Raw genomic sequence first — 16,574 nt, 5'->3', positions numbered from 1 at the left:
CATCGGAATGACTCGAGTCCACGGTTATGCCAACGACTAGTCTAACCAATATGCCGTGATTCTAATTCCGAGGGGGACAGGAAGTGAAAGAAGTGCTACTAGCGAATAGATTCTTTCCTCCACGGCAACGGCACTTCCGCCTTGGGGGAAAAGGGGGAGCAAAAGAATATACGCGTGGCGAATCTCGGACATTGTTTTGATCCAAGCTAACACCCAAAAGATTCGATGAATCTTTGGTCTAAGAGAATCCACTTGATGCGATCCTTCACGACACGCACGGAGATTGGAAACCGCCAGACTCCCCAAGTGTTGTGTGCGTTTATTCCTATCAGGCAGCAGACCATCACATTGTCACCCCTTGTCATTCACTGCAGGATATAGCAGCACTTAACTCCGCATCACCTATTTCCATATTCCGCACATTGCAACAGTGCGATGTAGAAGGAGTAACAAACAACCAAATAAAACAAGCACTAATGAAACAAAGACCTTGTTCGGCCAGATCCTTCACAGACCCGCCCAATGACTCAGAATTTCAAACGAAGCGGCCCCTCCTCGAAGCGGTTTAGTCGCTGGAATTACAACAAGACCGAGACAAAAGCTGTGAATGGTAAAGGGTATGTATGTATGTATGTATGTGTTTTTTTTTTTTTTTTTTAGTGTGTGTAAGGCGCGGACTTGGAAGTTGACCGATGTCCGAGGGTTGGAGATGGCGGCTGAGTTTTGGGTTTCAATTGACTTTTTGGGATACTAACATTAGGAGATGGAAGATGATGACGACGATGAGTTGGGAGAGGTGCAATTGATTTTTATCGCAGGTTGTTCGAATTGGGTTTGACTGTAGGTACATTCGATTGTTGGTACATACCTTAGATTCACATGCAAAATACGTCCCATCCATCCATACGCGTAAGATACTCGTACCCCGGATTACATCGTCCATGGCCTAATCGTATTCCCCCACAGACCTCGCCCAAAATCTAGCTTCCATACATATCTGTACCGAATCCTGGACGTTGATGATGATAATAAACCTACGATACATATACATACTCGTAATGATAAAGGTCTCAGGCACACACCCCTTCGGTCTTGCTCCGCTGCGAACCCCGATCTGCAAGCATCGCATTCACGGCTCAGATCGGGAAACAGCACCATATGTCCGAATGACAAACTCCCCCCTTCCGAGCCACATGCCTTGCATCAATCTATTGCAGCCGCCAACATCAACCCACGTCATGACCCATTATCCTCCGCTCAGCTCTCCTTGGAAAACACTGCATACTCTCACGCAAGGGGTTGGGGGAGAAAGAAGAAAAAACGAGGGCGGTAAACATTCGAAAGACAGAAGACGTTGGACTACACGGATATCCTCCTTTCTATTGAAGACGAGAACGTCATCTGGGTACCTCATCCCTCCGCCCTCACTTCCCCCTCAGGCGCCAACGGAACCCAGACCAGCAGCCCGTCCTTGTCAATCTTCATCCCCTCGGTCGGAATCACCCGCAGCACCTTCTGGAAGTACTTGTCCCTCACCACCAGGCCCGGCCGTATGAAGACGCCCCGAACGAGCGGCAGCAGGCGGTACGTCTTGGTCCGTCTCGACATGGGCAGCAGGTGCATCGTCGTCTGCTTCGGCCCGGAAAAGGCAAAGGCGTCGCTGGGCTCCATCACCAACCCAAATGTCAGGAAATGGCTCGACGGGTTCTCGATCGTAATGTCGAGTCGCACCAGCCCAGCCTGCTCCTGCGAGCTGTGAAGCACCGATGCCAGGACCCTGGGCTCCGTTCCCAGTACCATGTACTGCCCAACCGTCATCGTCGTGACATTGACCGAGCTCTTCTCTCCGTCTGTCGGTTGTCGTCGTCTCCAGCGGACTGCAAATGCCAAGTCAATGGCGACTGGGTGTCTATCGTCCAGCGTGGCCTTTTGCGCCACAAGGTCGAATCGAGCTTCGTACATCTTCTGTGGAGCGACGGGCATGCCGTCTGCTGAGAATTCAGGCTTGTTCACAACCTGACATCGTCCGCCAGGCGTTACGCCTGTAACCAGCAGATCCAATCCTACCACGTCCAGCTCTTCTGTAGCGAACGACGCATAGTGGCAGACCAGGCACCATTGCTGCGCAAGACCCTTGGCCGGGATCACTTCGCCTTCAGTCAGGTCTTGTACATCCTCGTAGTCGAACAGGCTTGGCCAGGCATCAGGATGGAGCCGCGGCATCAAATCGTAGTTTGCCTCAAACGCATTCACCACATTCAGGTGAATGGGCAACACCTGGAAAATCGGGGTTGCCGCGTCTGACTCCAAGTGGTAGTCCGCTTGGATCTCTATGTCGTACACTGTAGGCGCCGGTGCAGGGTCGAGGTGGATTGACACTTCCATCGACGAGGAGCTTGCTATGCGACCCAGCGTGAGCCCCGTCACCTGCGATTCTTCTTCCGCAGCGTCCACGTCCCGCTCGTGTTCACCAGCGTCCACTCGGAACCGAGGAATCGTCTTTCCAACGATGCGAACGTCCAGCTTCACAATGGCCGCATCATGCTCTTCGTTGAGTAGGCTGATTCGCAGGGGAATCGGCTCATTCGCATAATACTGGTCCAGCGGCTCTACCAGTTTCAGCTTCATCTTGGGAGGCCGTGGCTGTATCTGTAGGATATGCCCGTCGGGCCTCGACAATCGCGGTTTCGCCGAGCCATGGACGTACCACGCTCCAACTTTGCCCAACTCTGACAGTGACAGCGCGTAATCCAGCTCAAAGGCATCGGCCTTGTAAGTCAGAATCACCCGGGATGCGGACACCTGGCCTGGTTCCCGCAAGGGAATGTTCATCTCCAACACCCGTCTGTGGCCGGGCTTGAGCGTTAGATCGCATGTGCCAGTCAAGTAGGCGTCGTTTTCGTTGCCTCCGTTCTTAGGCCCATCTTTGGCTTCAACTTCATCCTTGTCCTCATCTTCACCCTCCTCCTCATCACCCTCCTTGACACTTTCGGGAAGCCGCTCTGTCAACGATACAGGGCTCACAGAGGTGAGCTCCTCCAACGAACTTGGCGGTGTCGCAGAGGAATCGTGTACGATCGTGATGGGTTTGAGGTGTCCCTCGAATTCGACCCGGATTGAGGACAAGGTAACCGGAGCAGCCACTTGATGCGCTTCGGACTTGAGTGACAGCTGGGCTAGGCATGTTTCACCAGCTCGGCCCTCCTTAGAGCGGAAAGCAAAGGATGCTGCGACGAATGATGAGGCCACGTCATCTGAGATGGTGATGAACGGCTTCGTTGCTGAAGACACCCCATCTAATGACTTGCCGAGGTCGTAGTGCCAGTTTTTCCTTCGAGTATATCCTGAAAGTCAAGTTTAGCTAAATCCCAAGGACGCATATGGACGGTATAAAGGAAACCTACTTTGATCCATGAGCTCCCAGTCAATTGCGACTACAATGTCCGCCCGTCCAGTCTCGGCTGCCGCTCGTCTCATCACCCAGAGGATGTCTTCAGAGATATCCAACCACCACTCTGACCGGAAGGACTTATCTTCCCACAACGGTCTGAGCATCGCGAGCACCTCGTTCCAGGACTTCATGGTCGCCATTTCTCTTGCGCATTCTAGTGATATCTCTGCGGCAATTCGGTGCTGCTTCCGGGCTTGGAATTGCGACCTCGCGTTGAGGAGGCAGTCAATAATGAGCTGTGCATGGTTGACTCCCGTTCCGTTCAATGGATATTCCTCGTGAGGCGGGGGGCACATGTACGTATCGTATCGAATGGCCTTGCTCGCCACCCTCGACGCGGGCGAAGCGTCCGGCGCTCCCCTGTCATCGTCGGGTATCCTATGGGCCAGTGCTCTCCGCGCTCCCAGGTGGCGCGCAGCTATTCGGTACCAGTAACCAGTGTGATGCAACAGCTCCCAGGGCTGTAAGCGCTCGCCGAGAAGAGACTTCTCCGGTGGAAGAAAAATAGTCATCGTCGAGGGCCCCAGGCCGGGAACCTGTACCAGTTCGATCAAGTTGGCCATGACCATTGCCCACCGTGATTCCCAGGCCTGCCAGCCATAGTTGTTGGTTCCTCTTCCTCGTCTGTCGACGAAGTCGGCGATGCGGTCGCGGTGAGACTGCCATCTCCTCACGGCCAAACTGGTCTGCCCCATCCACAGATGCAGCCGCAAGCAGCGAATGGATATTATGTCCGCCAAAAGTCGCGCCTCGTTCCAGCGAGGGCTCCAGCTGGGAATGATGTCGAGCACATCTTGGCCCAGCAGAATCTCATACGCCTGCTCAAAGGAGCGAACCGCGGCGTCAATCTCCTGACGAAACTCGGCGAAAATGGCAGACTTGAAATCGTAGCGGAAGTTCCAGTCTGGCAGCGACAATGTCTGCGACGTTCCAGACGTCGGCGGCAACGTTGGCTGGGGCACGATTCCCCGCGATCGCTTCTTCCTGGCGTGCCTCCCGAGATCTCGATAATACTCGATGGCCGTGTTGTACAGCAGAGTGAGGATGCTATCCATCACCCTCTTGAGCTCCACCTGCGTGTCCTGCGATGGGATATAGAAGATCGACTTAGGATCCAGCCCTGTTCCCCTCCGAATGTATTCCAGTCGGTCTTGAATGACTTCAGCGGTCAAGGTAGCCCTCGCTTCTTGATCGCCGAGAATGATCACAACAAGCCGCGTCTTGTACCCCGACTCCACCAAGGTCGCTCTTATACCGTTGAGATCAGCCTTGAGTCGATTGTCGTGCAGCGTCGCTGTCTTGGGGTCGCTCGTCAAGGTGTGAAAGCACACAAACACGCTCGGGACTTCTTCCTGATGCTTCCTGATCCACTCCGCATTCATCAACCCATCGGGGTACAGAGCAGACGAAGGACTGAGCGGCGAGAAGGGCGAGTGCAGAACGGGGGCCGTCGTCAGCGGTTCGATCGTCTCCGGCAGTGTCGCCCGTCGAGGTGGAAGCGTAAAGGACTAGGAGTTCAAAGTCAACACATGCTGCGCGACTGGCTAGGCTTCAAACTTGCGGAAGCGTCTTACCCTGCCGACGGTCTTGACACGAACCCGGTAGGGCTCTTCCCTCGTCACCACAGTCCATGACTTGCCGCGCTCGTTCACCCTCTCAAAGTACGACTCCAAGAAGCTCGCCTCCTTGCCCTCGAGGGGCGGCAGATCCGATCGAAGCAGCACTCCCTCGCCATTGACCTTCTCAGGCTGGTCGTGACTGGAGCTCAAGCCCGACACGACGAGGAGCGGCACGTTATGATCGAGGCTTCCCAAAGGGTAGCCATCCATGGTGATTAGTTGGGCGCCGAGAAGACATAGGCCAGGCGTCTGGTTGGGGCGCACGAGCTTCGCATTCAGATTGCGCGACTGAGTCCCCGATTGCTTTCAAGAGGGTCAATCAATGAATGTTGGAGCGAAAGCTGCCCCTCGTTTGCGCAAAGCAGCCCACCTGCAGCGCTCCAAGACGGAATATCCGAGGCTGTCACGCCAGTAGATCGTATGAATTCCGATGAAATACTCGAGTGGTAATTGAATCAATCAGCAACGCATCTTGACTCGTCGCTGGACGAAATGGAGGAAACACATAAATTGTACGACGAAGTAAGCACAACTGAAAGCTCCAGAGGTGACGCTCACCACCTTAAAACTTACAGCGGGAACCCCCAGAGCTCACGAGGCCCGCACCGGAAGAACGCCGGAAGCCGAACCAAGTCGCAACCCAAAAATTATCTGCCAACTCAATTCCATGAGATCAAACCACCAAGACCAACCAAATCACCACCAAACAAGAACACCACCTAAACTTCGAGCCGCTCAGCGGTGCAATTCGCCCCTTTACCTACGATTCCTGCCACTGCATCTCTCCTCAATCGACCACAGCAACCATGAGGCCCACACAGATCCTCGGCGTGGGCAAATACCGCCACCTCAAGCTCACAACAAAGGACGTCGGCCGCGGCTTCTACAAGGGCAACCGAACGGGATCCATGGGTCGGCACACCAAGTACGGAGGCTACCTGATTGAGTGGAACAAAGTGCGCACATACGTCGTGCCGCAGAACCTCGCAGAGTCCAAGGTAGATCGCAATCCCCCGAGCGCCGCCGACTGATATGATGCCGCAATTGGCGGGTGAATGGAAGACATTGGAAGCAGAAGAGCTAATGGATCTGTTTGTGATGTGTGCAGCTCACTCCATTTGTGAGCAGAGAGGTTCGCGAAGAGCCTGGCGACTACAAGGGCTTGAACAAGGGTCCTCAGGATCCTTACTTTTATGTCGAGCAGTGGAAGCGATACAACGGCGTCGACTAAATGCTTTCCGCGAATCAACGGACGTTCGACTCGGATAGAGACGATGAATCGAATATGAAAAGACGACGCGGCTTCCGAAGCATAGTCATTATGCTCAACAAATAGACCCAGCAGAAGCCAAGGGTATCCTGCTGGACTTGTACATATACACCCGACGAACATTGTATCACCACCATGTATGACGAAGTTGGATTGGCGAATGGAGGGCAAAAGTATATGTCACGATAATGTGACATTCGGCCATGGTATTCAACCACGACAGACACAAGGCAGAGAAGGAAAAACAAAATGACAAGATTCAATTTCAATAAATGAGTACCACCATAGATATAGATGGGATATCGCTGTCTGGTATATGGTGCTCGCTGGCTTGCTGTGCTTGCTTCCCTGTATTCCTTCTTTCCCTTTCATTCCATCTCTTGACGAATGCAATCCCTCTTGTATGCCCATCTATCTCTTCAAGTCGCCATCTGGATCTAGACCAAGTCATCTCTATGCCTCCGTCTTCTCACCATCGCCCGCAACACCTTTCACATCGGTCCCACCAACTCCCGACCCAGCCCCCGAACTCATCGGCCTCGACCCCGGCGTCATCGTCGAGTTCAATGTAATCATGCTCGCGGTCTCCGCATCATTCTTAATCGTAAACGGCAGCGCGATGCCGTCCAGGAAAGGCCTCTTCCCCGCAACCCCCGTCTCAGGCGAAAGCCCGTCGTGAGCAGCCTCCTGTTCCCGCCGCATCGCAATCAGCTGCGCCACGGGCGTATCCTCGTTCACATCCTCGTTGCTCGTCTGGTGCTCGTTCCGCACGATCCGCTGGTGGGAGGCTCTGCGGTTGTGCCCCGGCCTCTCGTCTTCGGTAGTCGAAGGTTCTCCATTGTGCAGCTCGGGGGTGACGGCTTGCATCTCGGGCTCGTAGCCGGCCTTCTGCTCCCTCTCCACCGTCATCTCATCATGCTTGGAGCCCCAGAGCGACCATATGGCCAGGCCGAAACTCTTCCTCCTCCTCCTTGGGTGCAACTCTTTGCCCACGGGAATCCGCCCGGCCAGTGCTGTCGGCGGTGGATGCTCACCTGCGCCAAAGTCTTGATACCCAGCAAGCATCTCTTTGATGATCTTCTTGTGTGTCTTTGCTTTTGCGCTGGCGTATTTAGTGTCCCATATGTGCTTCGTTGCCAGCCACTTCTTCACAGGACCCTGTTTGATAACGCCAACCTCCTCTGGCTTCATCATGCATCCGGGGAGATCTGCTTCTGGCGAGAGCGGGAAAATGAGACCGTTCCTGGTTATTCGCTGCCGGATCATGTAGTTCTTGAATTTTGGGAGCGGATCTCCTGCTCTTCCAACTTCCGTGGGAGTCGGTTCCTCTACTGGCTCTTTGCCCTTGTTCTGTCCCTGCTCTTCTTGCCCCCCAGCCTCCGTATCAGAACCCGAGCTCGTAATGACCGAAATCGCATCGTCATCCATGATCTCAATATCCCTATTCTGCGCACGCGCCAAAGCCCAGGCACCAAACTGGGCAATCGACCTGTACATGTATTTTGCGGGGCTTGTGAAGCTGAGCGTCGGGGCGACGTGGCACAAATCATCCCAGACTTGAAGCTGCACGTAGGTAGGTTTGTACTTGGCAAGCAATTTCCTTCCGTGCTCCGTCAGGTCCGCGTCCGGCGGTGCGTATTTCGTGGGGTTGGCGCACTTGTGAGCCAAGTAAATCTGTTCATCGCGAAGGAGTTCGCCGCCCCCGACTGTAATCAGAAGAGGCGGAAGTCCGCCAAGCGTCGGCTGCTTGACAGGGCTTACAAGCGGGTGTGATAGAAGAGCGTTTGTGGTGTACATCTAGAGCAGGGTTAGCCCCAACCATATCAATTCTCTCTCGCTGATATGGACTCACCTGAATCTGGTCTTTCATGGTGATTAGCTCCCCGTCAATGGTCACAGTCAAGAACTTTTCCGTCTCGGTATGAAGTCCAGTACTATCAACATGTACCCCTGTGTCCGCTTCACTCATCGGAGCCACGGGCTTCTGCTGCTTCTCCTCCAGCTCAGATGTCGGTGGGGGAGCCGGTTTCTTGATCCCCTTCTTGCGCTTCTCCACCTCTTCCTTGAGCATCTTCATGTCATCCTCATTCGGCGGCGGCCACGCCCTCGACGGCTTATGATGGAATCCCGACGTCGGTATATAATCCAACGGGGCCTCCCCAGCAAGACTCGGAAACGAATGCGTCAAGTCACACCACGGACTGATAAGGATTCCACCAGCCGGCAACGGAATGCCTTGGTCCCGAAGGAGGCAAAGCATCGCCGTAACCATACCGCCGCCCGCCGAATCTCCAGCAAACACAATCGTGCTGGGGTCCTGGATAGTGAGCAGATACAGATACGCCGCCAGACAATCCTGCAGGCCGCACGGAAACGGGAACTGGGGCGCCAGACGATACCGAGGAGCAAAGACCCTAGCTTTCAGCTTCCTCGCATGGCGCTGCATCTGGTACCGATGCTCGTCGACGCTCCCAAAGTAGTACGCGCCGCCGTGGACGTACAGCATCACGCGGCGCAGCGGCTCGTTGTTCTTCTTGCGCTCGTTGGCGTCCGCCCGCATCTCGATCCATTCAGCCTCCATGGGCCCCTTTGGCCCTCGCCAGTGCCACCATTTCCTGCCGCCAATCTGCCGGATGCCGTCGGGTCCTAGTTCGCCTTCGATCAATTCTGCGGCCCGGCCGAGGTGCTCGTCGGGAATGGTGACGCTTTCCAGCTTCACCCACTGCGGGTGCGGAACCCATTGCGCTGTGAAGGCCTGGATCTCTTCGACGGTGTGGTGAGAGGCATACTCGAGGAACGATCGGATCAGGTGTAGTCCTTCGTCGTACGACAAATGAGTGGTCGGGTGCTCTTTCAAGTTCTTCTTGTTGAGGTACTACAAGATCACGTCTCCCATTAGCAAACCGTACGCTTTGAAATGGAAAGCCTCACACGACCCATCCACTCGTGCAAAGGCAGAACATCATCCCCTTCCAGCCCTCCAGCATCAGCCTCAACATACGTGTGAAAACAAGGTGGAAACCACCGTTGGCGTAACGGCCAGTGACACCGATGTCGTGTTGAGCCTATTCATGGCGATTTCGTTTGCTCTCCAGGCCCCATCAACGACGACATGAACATGTGCGGATCTCTCGTTTATAGGGGATCTCCTAGCAACGAGGCAGCCCAAATCAAAGTTATGGAGCAATGCAAGACACCAGCACCCCGTTATGAAAAAGCAGCACGATCAAAGGCATCTGGTATTGGGATCAGGGGTTTCATGATGTCATGCGCCCTCTCTCTGGCAAGGGGATCGTCTTGGCTCCCAATCCTTCGAATATCGGTTAGGACGACGAGGTTCCGAGATATTACCACTTTAGTATTAGCGCCAGAGGCATTCGCAGTCATGGTAGTTGGTCCGTGCGGAGCCAATCTGGCACAGAAATCGTGGGAGAAAAACACCAAAAATTTTGTGCAGACTTTACAGGCATCTCGAATTTCGAGCCCCTCCATATCCCCGCTATAATTCCAACTTCAACATCACCATCACCATCAGCACAATGGCGTCTACAGAGGCCGCGCAGCTGCCGCCGGCTGGTAAGTGGGAGAGAAGGCTATCATCTTAATCATGCTATGGGATACTGACTCGTTGGCTTTGCGTAATACAGCTACCCGTCAGTCCAACTTCGAACAAGCAGTCGCATGTGCTCTGCATCTCTGGCCGGCCCTAACCCTGGCCGTTCAGAATGGCTGGGGAGGGCCTGACTCGGCAGACAAGCGAGACTGGTTCGCCGGCGCTGTCGTCGATCTGTTCCCTGAATTCGCCGACGCCCAACCTGGAGAGGCAGCCAAGACGGCCGCTGAGGAGCCGGATATGGAAGACGTCGAGACGGTGCTGCTGCAGGTCATGGTCGACGAGTTCGAGGTCAACATCGACGATGACTCCACCCTGGAGGTTGCCAGATCCATCGTCAAGGCGAGATCCGAATGCGCCATTGGCGAGTTCAACGAAGAGGTCAAGAAGCTGCGCGAGCGCTTTGCGAATCGGAAGGGCACTAAGGTGGACCAGATGTTCAAGCAGGCCGAGGACCAGGACCAGGATACCGACTGGGAGTCAGGAGACAGTGGTGAGGACGACGACGAAGAGAACGGAGGCGATGTCGACATGGATGAGGCCCCGCCCCTGGTATCTGTTCCCAAGGAAAAGCCCGCTCCAGAAGTTGACGAGGACGGGTTCACCAAGGTTACCAGGAAGAAGAGGTAGATTTCTGGGAGGGAAACCGGGGGAGCCAAGCTATCGCTGTCGGAGAATACCTCCCACTCAGCATGATTCAAAACAGAGCTACACATCGCCCTGACGACTCAAACATGCCGAAAGGCGATGGAAATCCTAAACGCCAAACCCGTCCAAGCTCTAAAAGACAACTCATACCCGCACACGCACAGACGAGACACGCTGCAAAACTTACTCCCAGTCCTCGTCGCTGTCGTCGTCATCGCCTTCACTGTCGCCGTCACTGTCGTCGCCCCCCTTCTTCTTGGCTTCTTTGGGGCTGTTGGGTGTCCGGCTAGGCAGCTGGCTCGTCTTTCCCGAAGCCGCTCCCACAACATCATAGCTGGCGTCAGTTTCTGCCTCGGATTTTTCATCATGGGATTTCCTCGACTCATCGGGCTTCAACTCATTGGCGCCAGCGGCTCCCTGGATCGTGGTGGATGAAGCAACGGACTCGGGCTTCTTGCCCTTGGCATCGGCAGCGGTAGAGGCAGGCTTTGCGGGCTTGTCGTCGTCGTCTTCGTTCTCTTCTTCCTCGTCATCATCTTCGTCCTCCTCTTCCTCCGAGTCGTCGTCCCAGCCAACTTCGTCTTCCGTAGAGGCAGCTAGTGGAAATGGTCAGCAAGAAATGATATATAGATGGAACTATAATGAAACCACGCAGCAACGTCCGATAAGCATTCTTTACCTTTGAGAAGATCCCGTCGTCGTGATTCAGCCGTCTCAATGCCATGGCGTAAGAAGTAGTATCTCTTCCAGAAGTCGGCGTAGGGAATTTGGTCCGGCACAAGCTTCTCCATGGTGGAGCGCAGCTCGGGGTATTTGGCCAAGTCGCTGCTAATCTCATCCGTCTGCTTGTCAAGATCAAAGCCTTTGGTCCATTGTTCGTATTCCGTGGCAGATGGGTCTTTGGTGAAGCTCTCCGGCGATGTGTGAATGACATGCAGCTGTGCCTCGAACCTCGAAGTATGAATCACGCGCTTTCCCTGGGCGTCCTTGCTCTCGAACATGACCTGGCTGCCTTGGTTGGATTCATCGGGAGGCGCAACGCTAATGGCGTCTCGTAGAAAATCCCGGATATTGGTTCCAAACTTGAGCAGCGCTTCGTCTGCGGCGTCCTCGGCCTTTTGAAGATCTTTTAAGCGCTTTGCGGCCTCGGCTCTTAATCGTGACAGCACTGTTTCGGATTCTTGTGCGGAGGAGGCTTCGCCAGCCGCCGGAGTTGTCGTGTTGGTCGGGGTCCTCTGGCTATCATCGGCGTCGGTGGTGGACAAGTCTGGGATGATGGTGGTGAGAGAAAGCGAGCGCGTTCTATTTGCGATGGTTTCGCGGAGACTGGAAAGGCCCTTTTGCGCATCTTCGCCAACTTCCGCAAACTCCTTGGAAGCTTGAGTGTAGACCGATTCGCCCTGCAACAGATCCATGAGCCTCGGCCACAAACGGTGGTGATGCACCGGGTTGTTGGCGGTCATACCTGCTTGATCACGTTACCAAAGAAGCCTCCAATCTTGGCACCCCATGGACTGGCTGAGAATGCCTTGTAGGCTTCTTGAATGTCGCTGTTTAGAGTATTCTGCGCGCCCTCCTGCTTCGCGCCCTCTCCTCCCTCGCCAGCATTCTTGATGGCCTCCTCTTGGATGTGGTCGTATGCGAGATCCATTGCATCCAGATTCGGGCGACAACCAAAGTAGGAGAAGTATTGATGAAAAGAATCGCCTCAGCTGCGCTTGATGAAGCTCCAGAATAAGCCTTGGAACCTATTCTCAGGAGGTGGACATGAAATCGGCAGCTCAGCTGGCGCTTGTGCACGAGGCTAGCGGATCTCCTCTCCTGCGTTAGAGGGCGGGGAGTGCATTAGCAGTCACGTGAACGATGGGTGATCACTATGAACTTCGTGTATGTCTCTTACCCTGCAGTTTCAACACGGAGACGGAATATTTGGCAAAAACTGGGTGACTATATGATACTTAATTATCAATGTCAATGGCAGACAACATGAATGCGAAATTGCCGGTATGGCGGATTTGCATGCGTGTAGTGCTTGTTCAGCTAAGCAATAGAGGTATGCCAATCATGCGGTGATGCATTGGGCAAAAGCGCCGATAGCAGCAACGCCGGATTGATTCGTATGCAAAGTTGCTAACCAGCTGCAGAATTAGCAAGCCGGGCCTTATTTCGTCGGATAAAAGCGCCTTGACGCAGACTTTTTCTCTACTCGTCAAGCGAGTTATCGTCTCTACGCCATGCTCCAAAGACCGGACGATTACAAGATAATGGCCTGATCCAATGGGCTGGTGAAGGCGGCAGAGAACAGACGCAGCAGAAGTGAAGCACCACCAGGCAGTAATTAATTCAGTTGATACCCACTCGGCAGTTTGGCCCGATACTTGGCATCTGTGCCCGATATGGGGGCACGTATCGGCATAGCAGCCAACACCGGGTGTTGTTCCTAGCATTCTGGCCTGCCGCTGCTCCGAGCTGAGACAAATATGGTTCCACGACAATTGTTGTGTCGTAGAGTTTGAACACCGTTAGGTCTAATAACTTGAAGGAGCCGGGTAGGACAAGAAGTCGGCATGCGTGATGTACGTGGCGCCATCCCCTCGAGGGATATCCAGGGCATTGTTACACTAAGTGCAGATCTTCCTGAAACGGCTCGTCTCGTGGTACCGCTCAAGACTGTCCCTATGTGAATGTAGTCCCTTGTCCCATCCACGTTGCGTCACCCTAATGTAGTGCATATGGCAAAGCGCGATGCTTGCTCCCGTGTTGTCCGAATGCGAACGACCATGTTGGACGGCACTTGAGTGAAAACGTCCACAACACCTACGGAAAAGCATCGGTGCTTGAAATACGTTGGAGAGCTCCAACAACGAATGGCCTTCGAACCATCGTAACATGTCTGCTCACTGCACACTTCTATTCCCATCAGTCAGTAGCAGTTCGCCGCATCAGCTGATCATGAACTCAAGCAACTAGGCTCCTTGTTCGACAACCCTATGCCGTCATCATGCAATTGTGGAGATGATACGCAAACCAAGATCTAGATGTTTTGCCCGAGGTCCCTGAAAACCTGCGCCCGAAAAGTCCCCGTTCTCACCAGGAGCTCTCCGCATTGCCCTCAGCAAGTACATACGTAATTCAGTTCCTTGCTGCCTTCCATGTCGGAATCCGATCGCCATCGAATTCCACGATGCTGCGATCGAGACAAGGCTGGACCTTGGTTACGTTGCGTCATTGCTTCCCCAGAACGGAAAAATGTGGAGTGGAACGTGAATTAAACTTTGTCCTTGACAAGCCGGAATGACGTAGAGCCTGCTGTGCTCATTGGTGAATTGCCCCGGATTGATCCACTTCCCAGATGATATGCTGCCAATTGCGTCCCGGAGGTGCCTGGCAAGCGACGATCTTGGCCACCAGAATATGGAGAAGTTGGTATTCAATGACATCGAAATGTCGAGCAGGAAGTGAAAAATGCGGGATTGCGCAGGAAGATCAGGTTTATTGACCTGCTCTTGACCGTTTATTTAAACCTCGACTTCTCCCCTCTCGGAATCAATTTATTCTCATCATCATCACACAACTCTCAACTCTCAACTCTCAACCACACACACACACACAAACACACAACAACACCTCAACACTCTTCAATCACTTTCACAATGGAGACCGCTAAGCAGGCTATCAACTACGTCGCCGAGTCCATCCAGGGCGCTACTTCCGGTGCGAGCAAGGAGACCAACAAGCAAATTGCCAAGAACGACGATGTTCCCGTCAGCACTCGGTAAGTCGGAGCAAATATTCCGGTCCCTATCTGCAGCGTGTGCATCGCTAACAACCTTCACAGCCTGAGCGCCGGCAAGGACGCCATCGGTGACAAGTTCGACGAGACTGCCCACAACAACAAGGCCGAGGCTCACAAGGAGATGGCCAAGAACTAGAGCGGGATTGTGGTTTTGAATGCTTTGAAGGCGTTGATCGGATCAGAGCAAAGGGAACGGGTACACTAGCCGCTAGGCATGAATTGATGAAATGAACATTGCACACTATCTCTTTTTCTTGATTTGGTACTGTCGTGGCTGAATGTCTTACATGGGATGCGTAGACACATTGTGAATTGCTTCCTCGATATTTGAATTGCTGCTGATAGCTGAAGCCACATCATTCTCTAGCCGATAGATAGGGCGATGAACGAGCAGCTTCCGACGGCAGATTGCTATCCTGGCGGGCGCCGCAGAGAGTCATTTGGTCGTATTTCTCGTTTCGAGCGGCAGGTGGTCTATCACTGCGCACACTAGACAAGCGACAGGATAGGCAGAAGGCATCTGCTGGACAGTAACGAGCGAGGTCGGGCGAAGACGATGGCGAATCGAGCCTCATTCAGCTAGCCACGCGTCAATAGTAAGGCTGGCTTTGATGACTCTGGTGGGTGAAGTAGATTCTCAGCGGGGTAGTGCTGGTCCTGTTCGATCAGATTTCAGTAGCATTTGCCGCCTCCGCCCGGAATCGAATTGATAGCCGGTGGATAGCGGCAAAGACGGCCGGCTGGCTAAGGTACCTACCTAGTAGGTACATATGGGTCTGTCGTTTTCGCCTAGGATGCTTCAGCCTGTACAGAGTAGCTTCAATTCCATACGGATATCAGGTGAGATGTATACCGTAGGGCGCCAGCCTGCCACTCAAAGCGGCTCACCTCACTCAATCCATCAACTGGTGGTACGAAGTGGTACCTGCTAATGCTCGTGTTGCGACCTCGTCCGCATTCCATGCAGCATCGCAGGACGTGTCGGTGATACGAACAGCAGGGTCCTTTTTCCGGGTGCGGAACTTGGCCAGTTAGTGCTAGACCCCACTCGACGCCCGGAGATTGTAGCAGGAAGTGCGGCCTTGCGGAGCGATGCAGAGGCATTACTTGTTACGCCTGGTGCCTTTTCCCTCGCCGGCCCACGGAGTAGGTAGTTGTCCGCATGGCTATGACGAGAAACCCCTTGCTGTCTGACGAGAAGCGCAACAGAATGGGGTTCGAGCAAAAGGGAATGGTTGGCACATGTCTGCCATGCCCGTGGGCGGCACTAGCAGTCAGTCCCCACGCGGCAAATCACCTCATTGGGGCGACGGGCCGTTGGACGTTGGAGGAGAATGCTGACGATTGATGATGCGCTCATCATGTGGTTTTTGACGTCGAGTTGAGGTCTGGATTCCTGGAGTCGAAAGGCAAAATAGAGCCAGCTATCCGCTCAAGTAGAGAGGCACAGTGTCCCTGATTAACTACCTAGGTTATTCGTCTCCGGCAGTCTCTGGAAATATCGGGCCGGATTCAGCGCAAATGCCGAAGGGGTTCAATGCTGACACCACTTCGGTTGGCACCGTCAGTTATTACCTATCTTGCAATCGACCGGTAAATTCGTGCACTGTTCGGGGTAGGATCGACTTGTCAGTACGAGATCGGTACCACCCGTCAGCTGCTGCGTCTATGTCGAAAAAGGTGCTTCTTTGTAGGTATGGGGTATAAATGGTTTGTCGGCGTGTATCCCCAGTTCATGCTGGCCGGCGATGCTCCCACCATGCACTAATACCAACAGCCGTGGGCCTTTGGAGGAAGGCGTGGAACGGGGAAGAGCGGAAGCAGAGGAACATGAAGTGTTAGCCAGTAGGGGGCATCTCCAGATGTCGGGACGCATGCCGAAGACACAAGCAAATGAGGGATCAGCGAGGCGTTATGTAGGCATCGTCGACCCGAGGACCAGGCACAGGCACTCGTCCAGGGGCCATCGCGGACACACGAAGCACGAGATTAAGCCGCTTAATATTCCCGCCGGATCAAGGACTCGACGGTACAGCAATGCTAGGTAATTAGTTCGTGGTTCGTGGTTCAACGGCAGTTCAGTTGCTGTATCCGTAAGCAGCCCGAGTCTCACACACTGTGTCGAGTTTCTGAGTCGACACCGAGGCGTTGCGGCAGAGCGGACAGCGGTCAGGCCG

General features: G+C 54.0%; 6 protein-coding genes across 6 annotated transcripts; 3 read left to right on the top strand and 3 right to left on the bottom strand.

The window, feature by feature from the left end:
• Positions 1 to 1,410: 1,410 nt before the first annotated feature.
• On the bottom strand, positions 1,411 to 5,280 carry CCMA1212_000739 (uncharacterized protein; the record flags this gene model as incomplete). The annotated part of the gene is made up of 3 exons (XM_073698197.1): positions 1,411 to 3,344; positions 3,405 to 4,959; positions 5,026 to 5,280. 3 exons carry the CDS (start codon positions 5,278 to 5,280, stop codon positions 1,411 to 1,413), a joined length of 3,744 nt encoding a protein of 1,247 aa, XP_073563355.1.
• A 476-nt stretch (positions 5,281 to 5,756) lies between these two features.
• Positions 5,757 to 6,301, top strand: CCMA1212_000738 (54S ribosomal protein L27; the record flags this gene model as incomplete). Its single annotated transcript, XM_073698196.1, has 2 exons — positions 5,757 to 6,068; positions 6,179 to 6,301. Coding segments are annotated over 2 exons (435 nt in total), but the record flags the coding sequence as incomplete, so codon positions are not given.
• A 492-nt stretch (positions 6,302 to 6,793) lies between these two features.
• CCMA1212_000737 (uncharacterized protein) lies at positions 6,794 to 9,413 on the bottom strand (the record flags this gene model as incomplete). Its single annotated transcript, XM_073698195.1, has 3 exons — positions 6,794 to 8,137; positions 8,193 to 9,215; positions 9,342 to 9,413. 3 exons carry the CDS (start codon positions 9,411 to 9,413, stop codon positions 6,794 to 6,796), a joined length of 2,439 nt encoding a protein of 812 aa, XP_073563362.1.
• A 466-nt stretch (positions 9,414 to 9,879) lies between these two features.
• Positions 9,880 to 10,583, top strand: CCMA1212_000736 (Pre-rRNA-processing protein TSR2; the record flags this gene model as incomplete). The annotated part of the gene is made up of 2 exons (XM_073698194.1): positions 9,880 to 9,916; positions 9,988 to 10,583. 2 exons carry the CDS (start codon positions 9,880 to 9,882, stop codon positions 10,581 to 10,583), a joined length of 633 nt encoding a protein of 210 aa, XP_073563361.1.
• A 201-nt stretch (positions 10,584 to 10,784) lies between these two features.
• On the bottom strand, positions 10,785 to 12,252 carry CCMA1212_000735 (uncharacterized protein; the record flags this gene model as incomplete). The annotated part of the gene is made up of 3 exons (XM_073698193.1): positions 10,785 to 11,197; positions 11,281 to 12,001; positions 12,067 to 12,252. The coding sequence occupies 3 exons, from the start codon at positions 12,250 to 12,252 to the stop codon at positions 10,785 to 10,787; spliced, it is 1,320 nt and encodes a 439-aa protein (XP_073563364.1).
• Positions 12,253 to 14,254: 2,002 nt separating this feature from the next.
• Positions 14,255 to 14,533, top strand: CCMA1212_000734 (uncharacterized protein; the record flags this gene model as incomplete). Its single annotated transcript, XM_073698192.1, has 2 exons — positions 14,255 to 14,376; positions 14,440 to 14,533. The coding sequence occupies 2 exons, from the start codon at positions 14,255 to 14,257 to the stop codon at positions 14,531 to 14,533; spliced, it is 216 nt and encodes a 71-aa protein (XP_073563363.1).
• Between the last annotated feature and the right edge of the window lie 2,041 nt (positions 14,534 to 16,574).

Source organism: Trichoderma ghanense (genome assembly GCF_004382785.1).
Source record: "Trichoderma ghanense strain CCMA-1212 chromosome Unknown scaffold_0, whole genome shotgun sequence".
Taxonomy (NCBI): Eukaryota; Fungi; Ascomycota; class Sordariomycetes; order Hypocreales; family Hypocreaceae; genus Trichoderma; species Trichoderma ghanense.
This window is presented reverse-complemented; position numbering and strand designations above follow the sequence as displayed.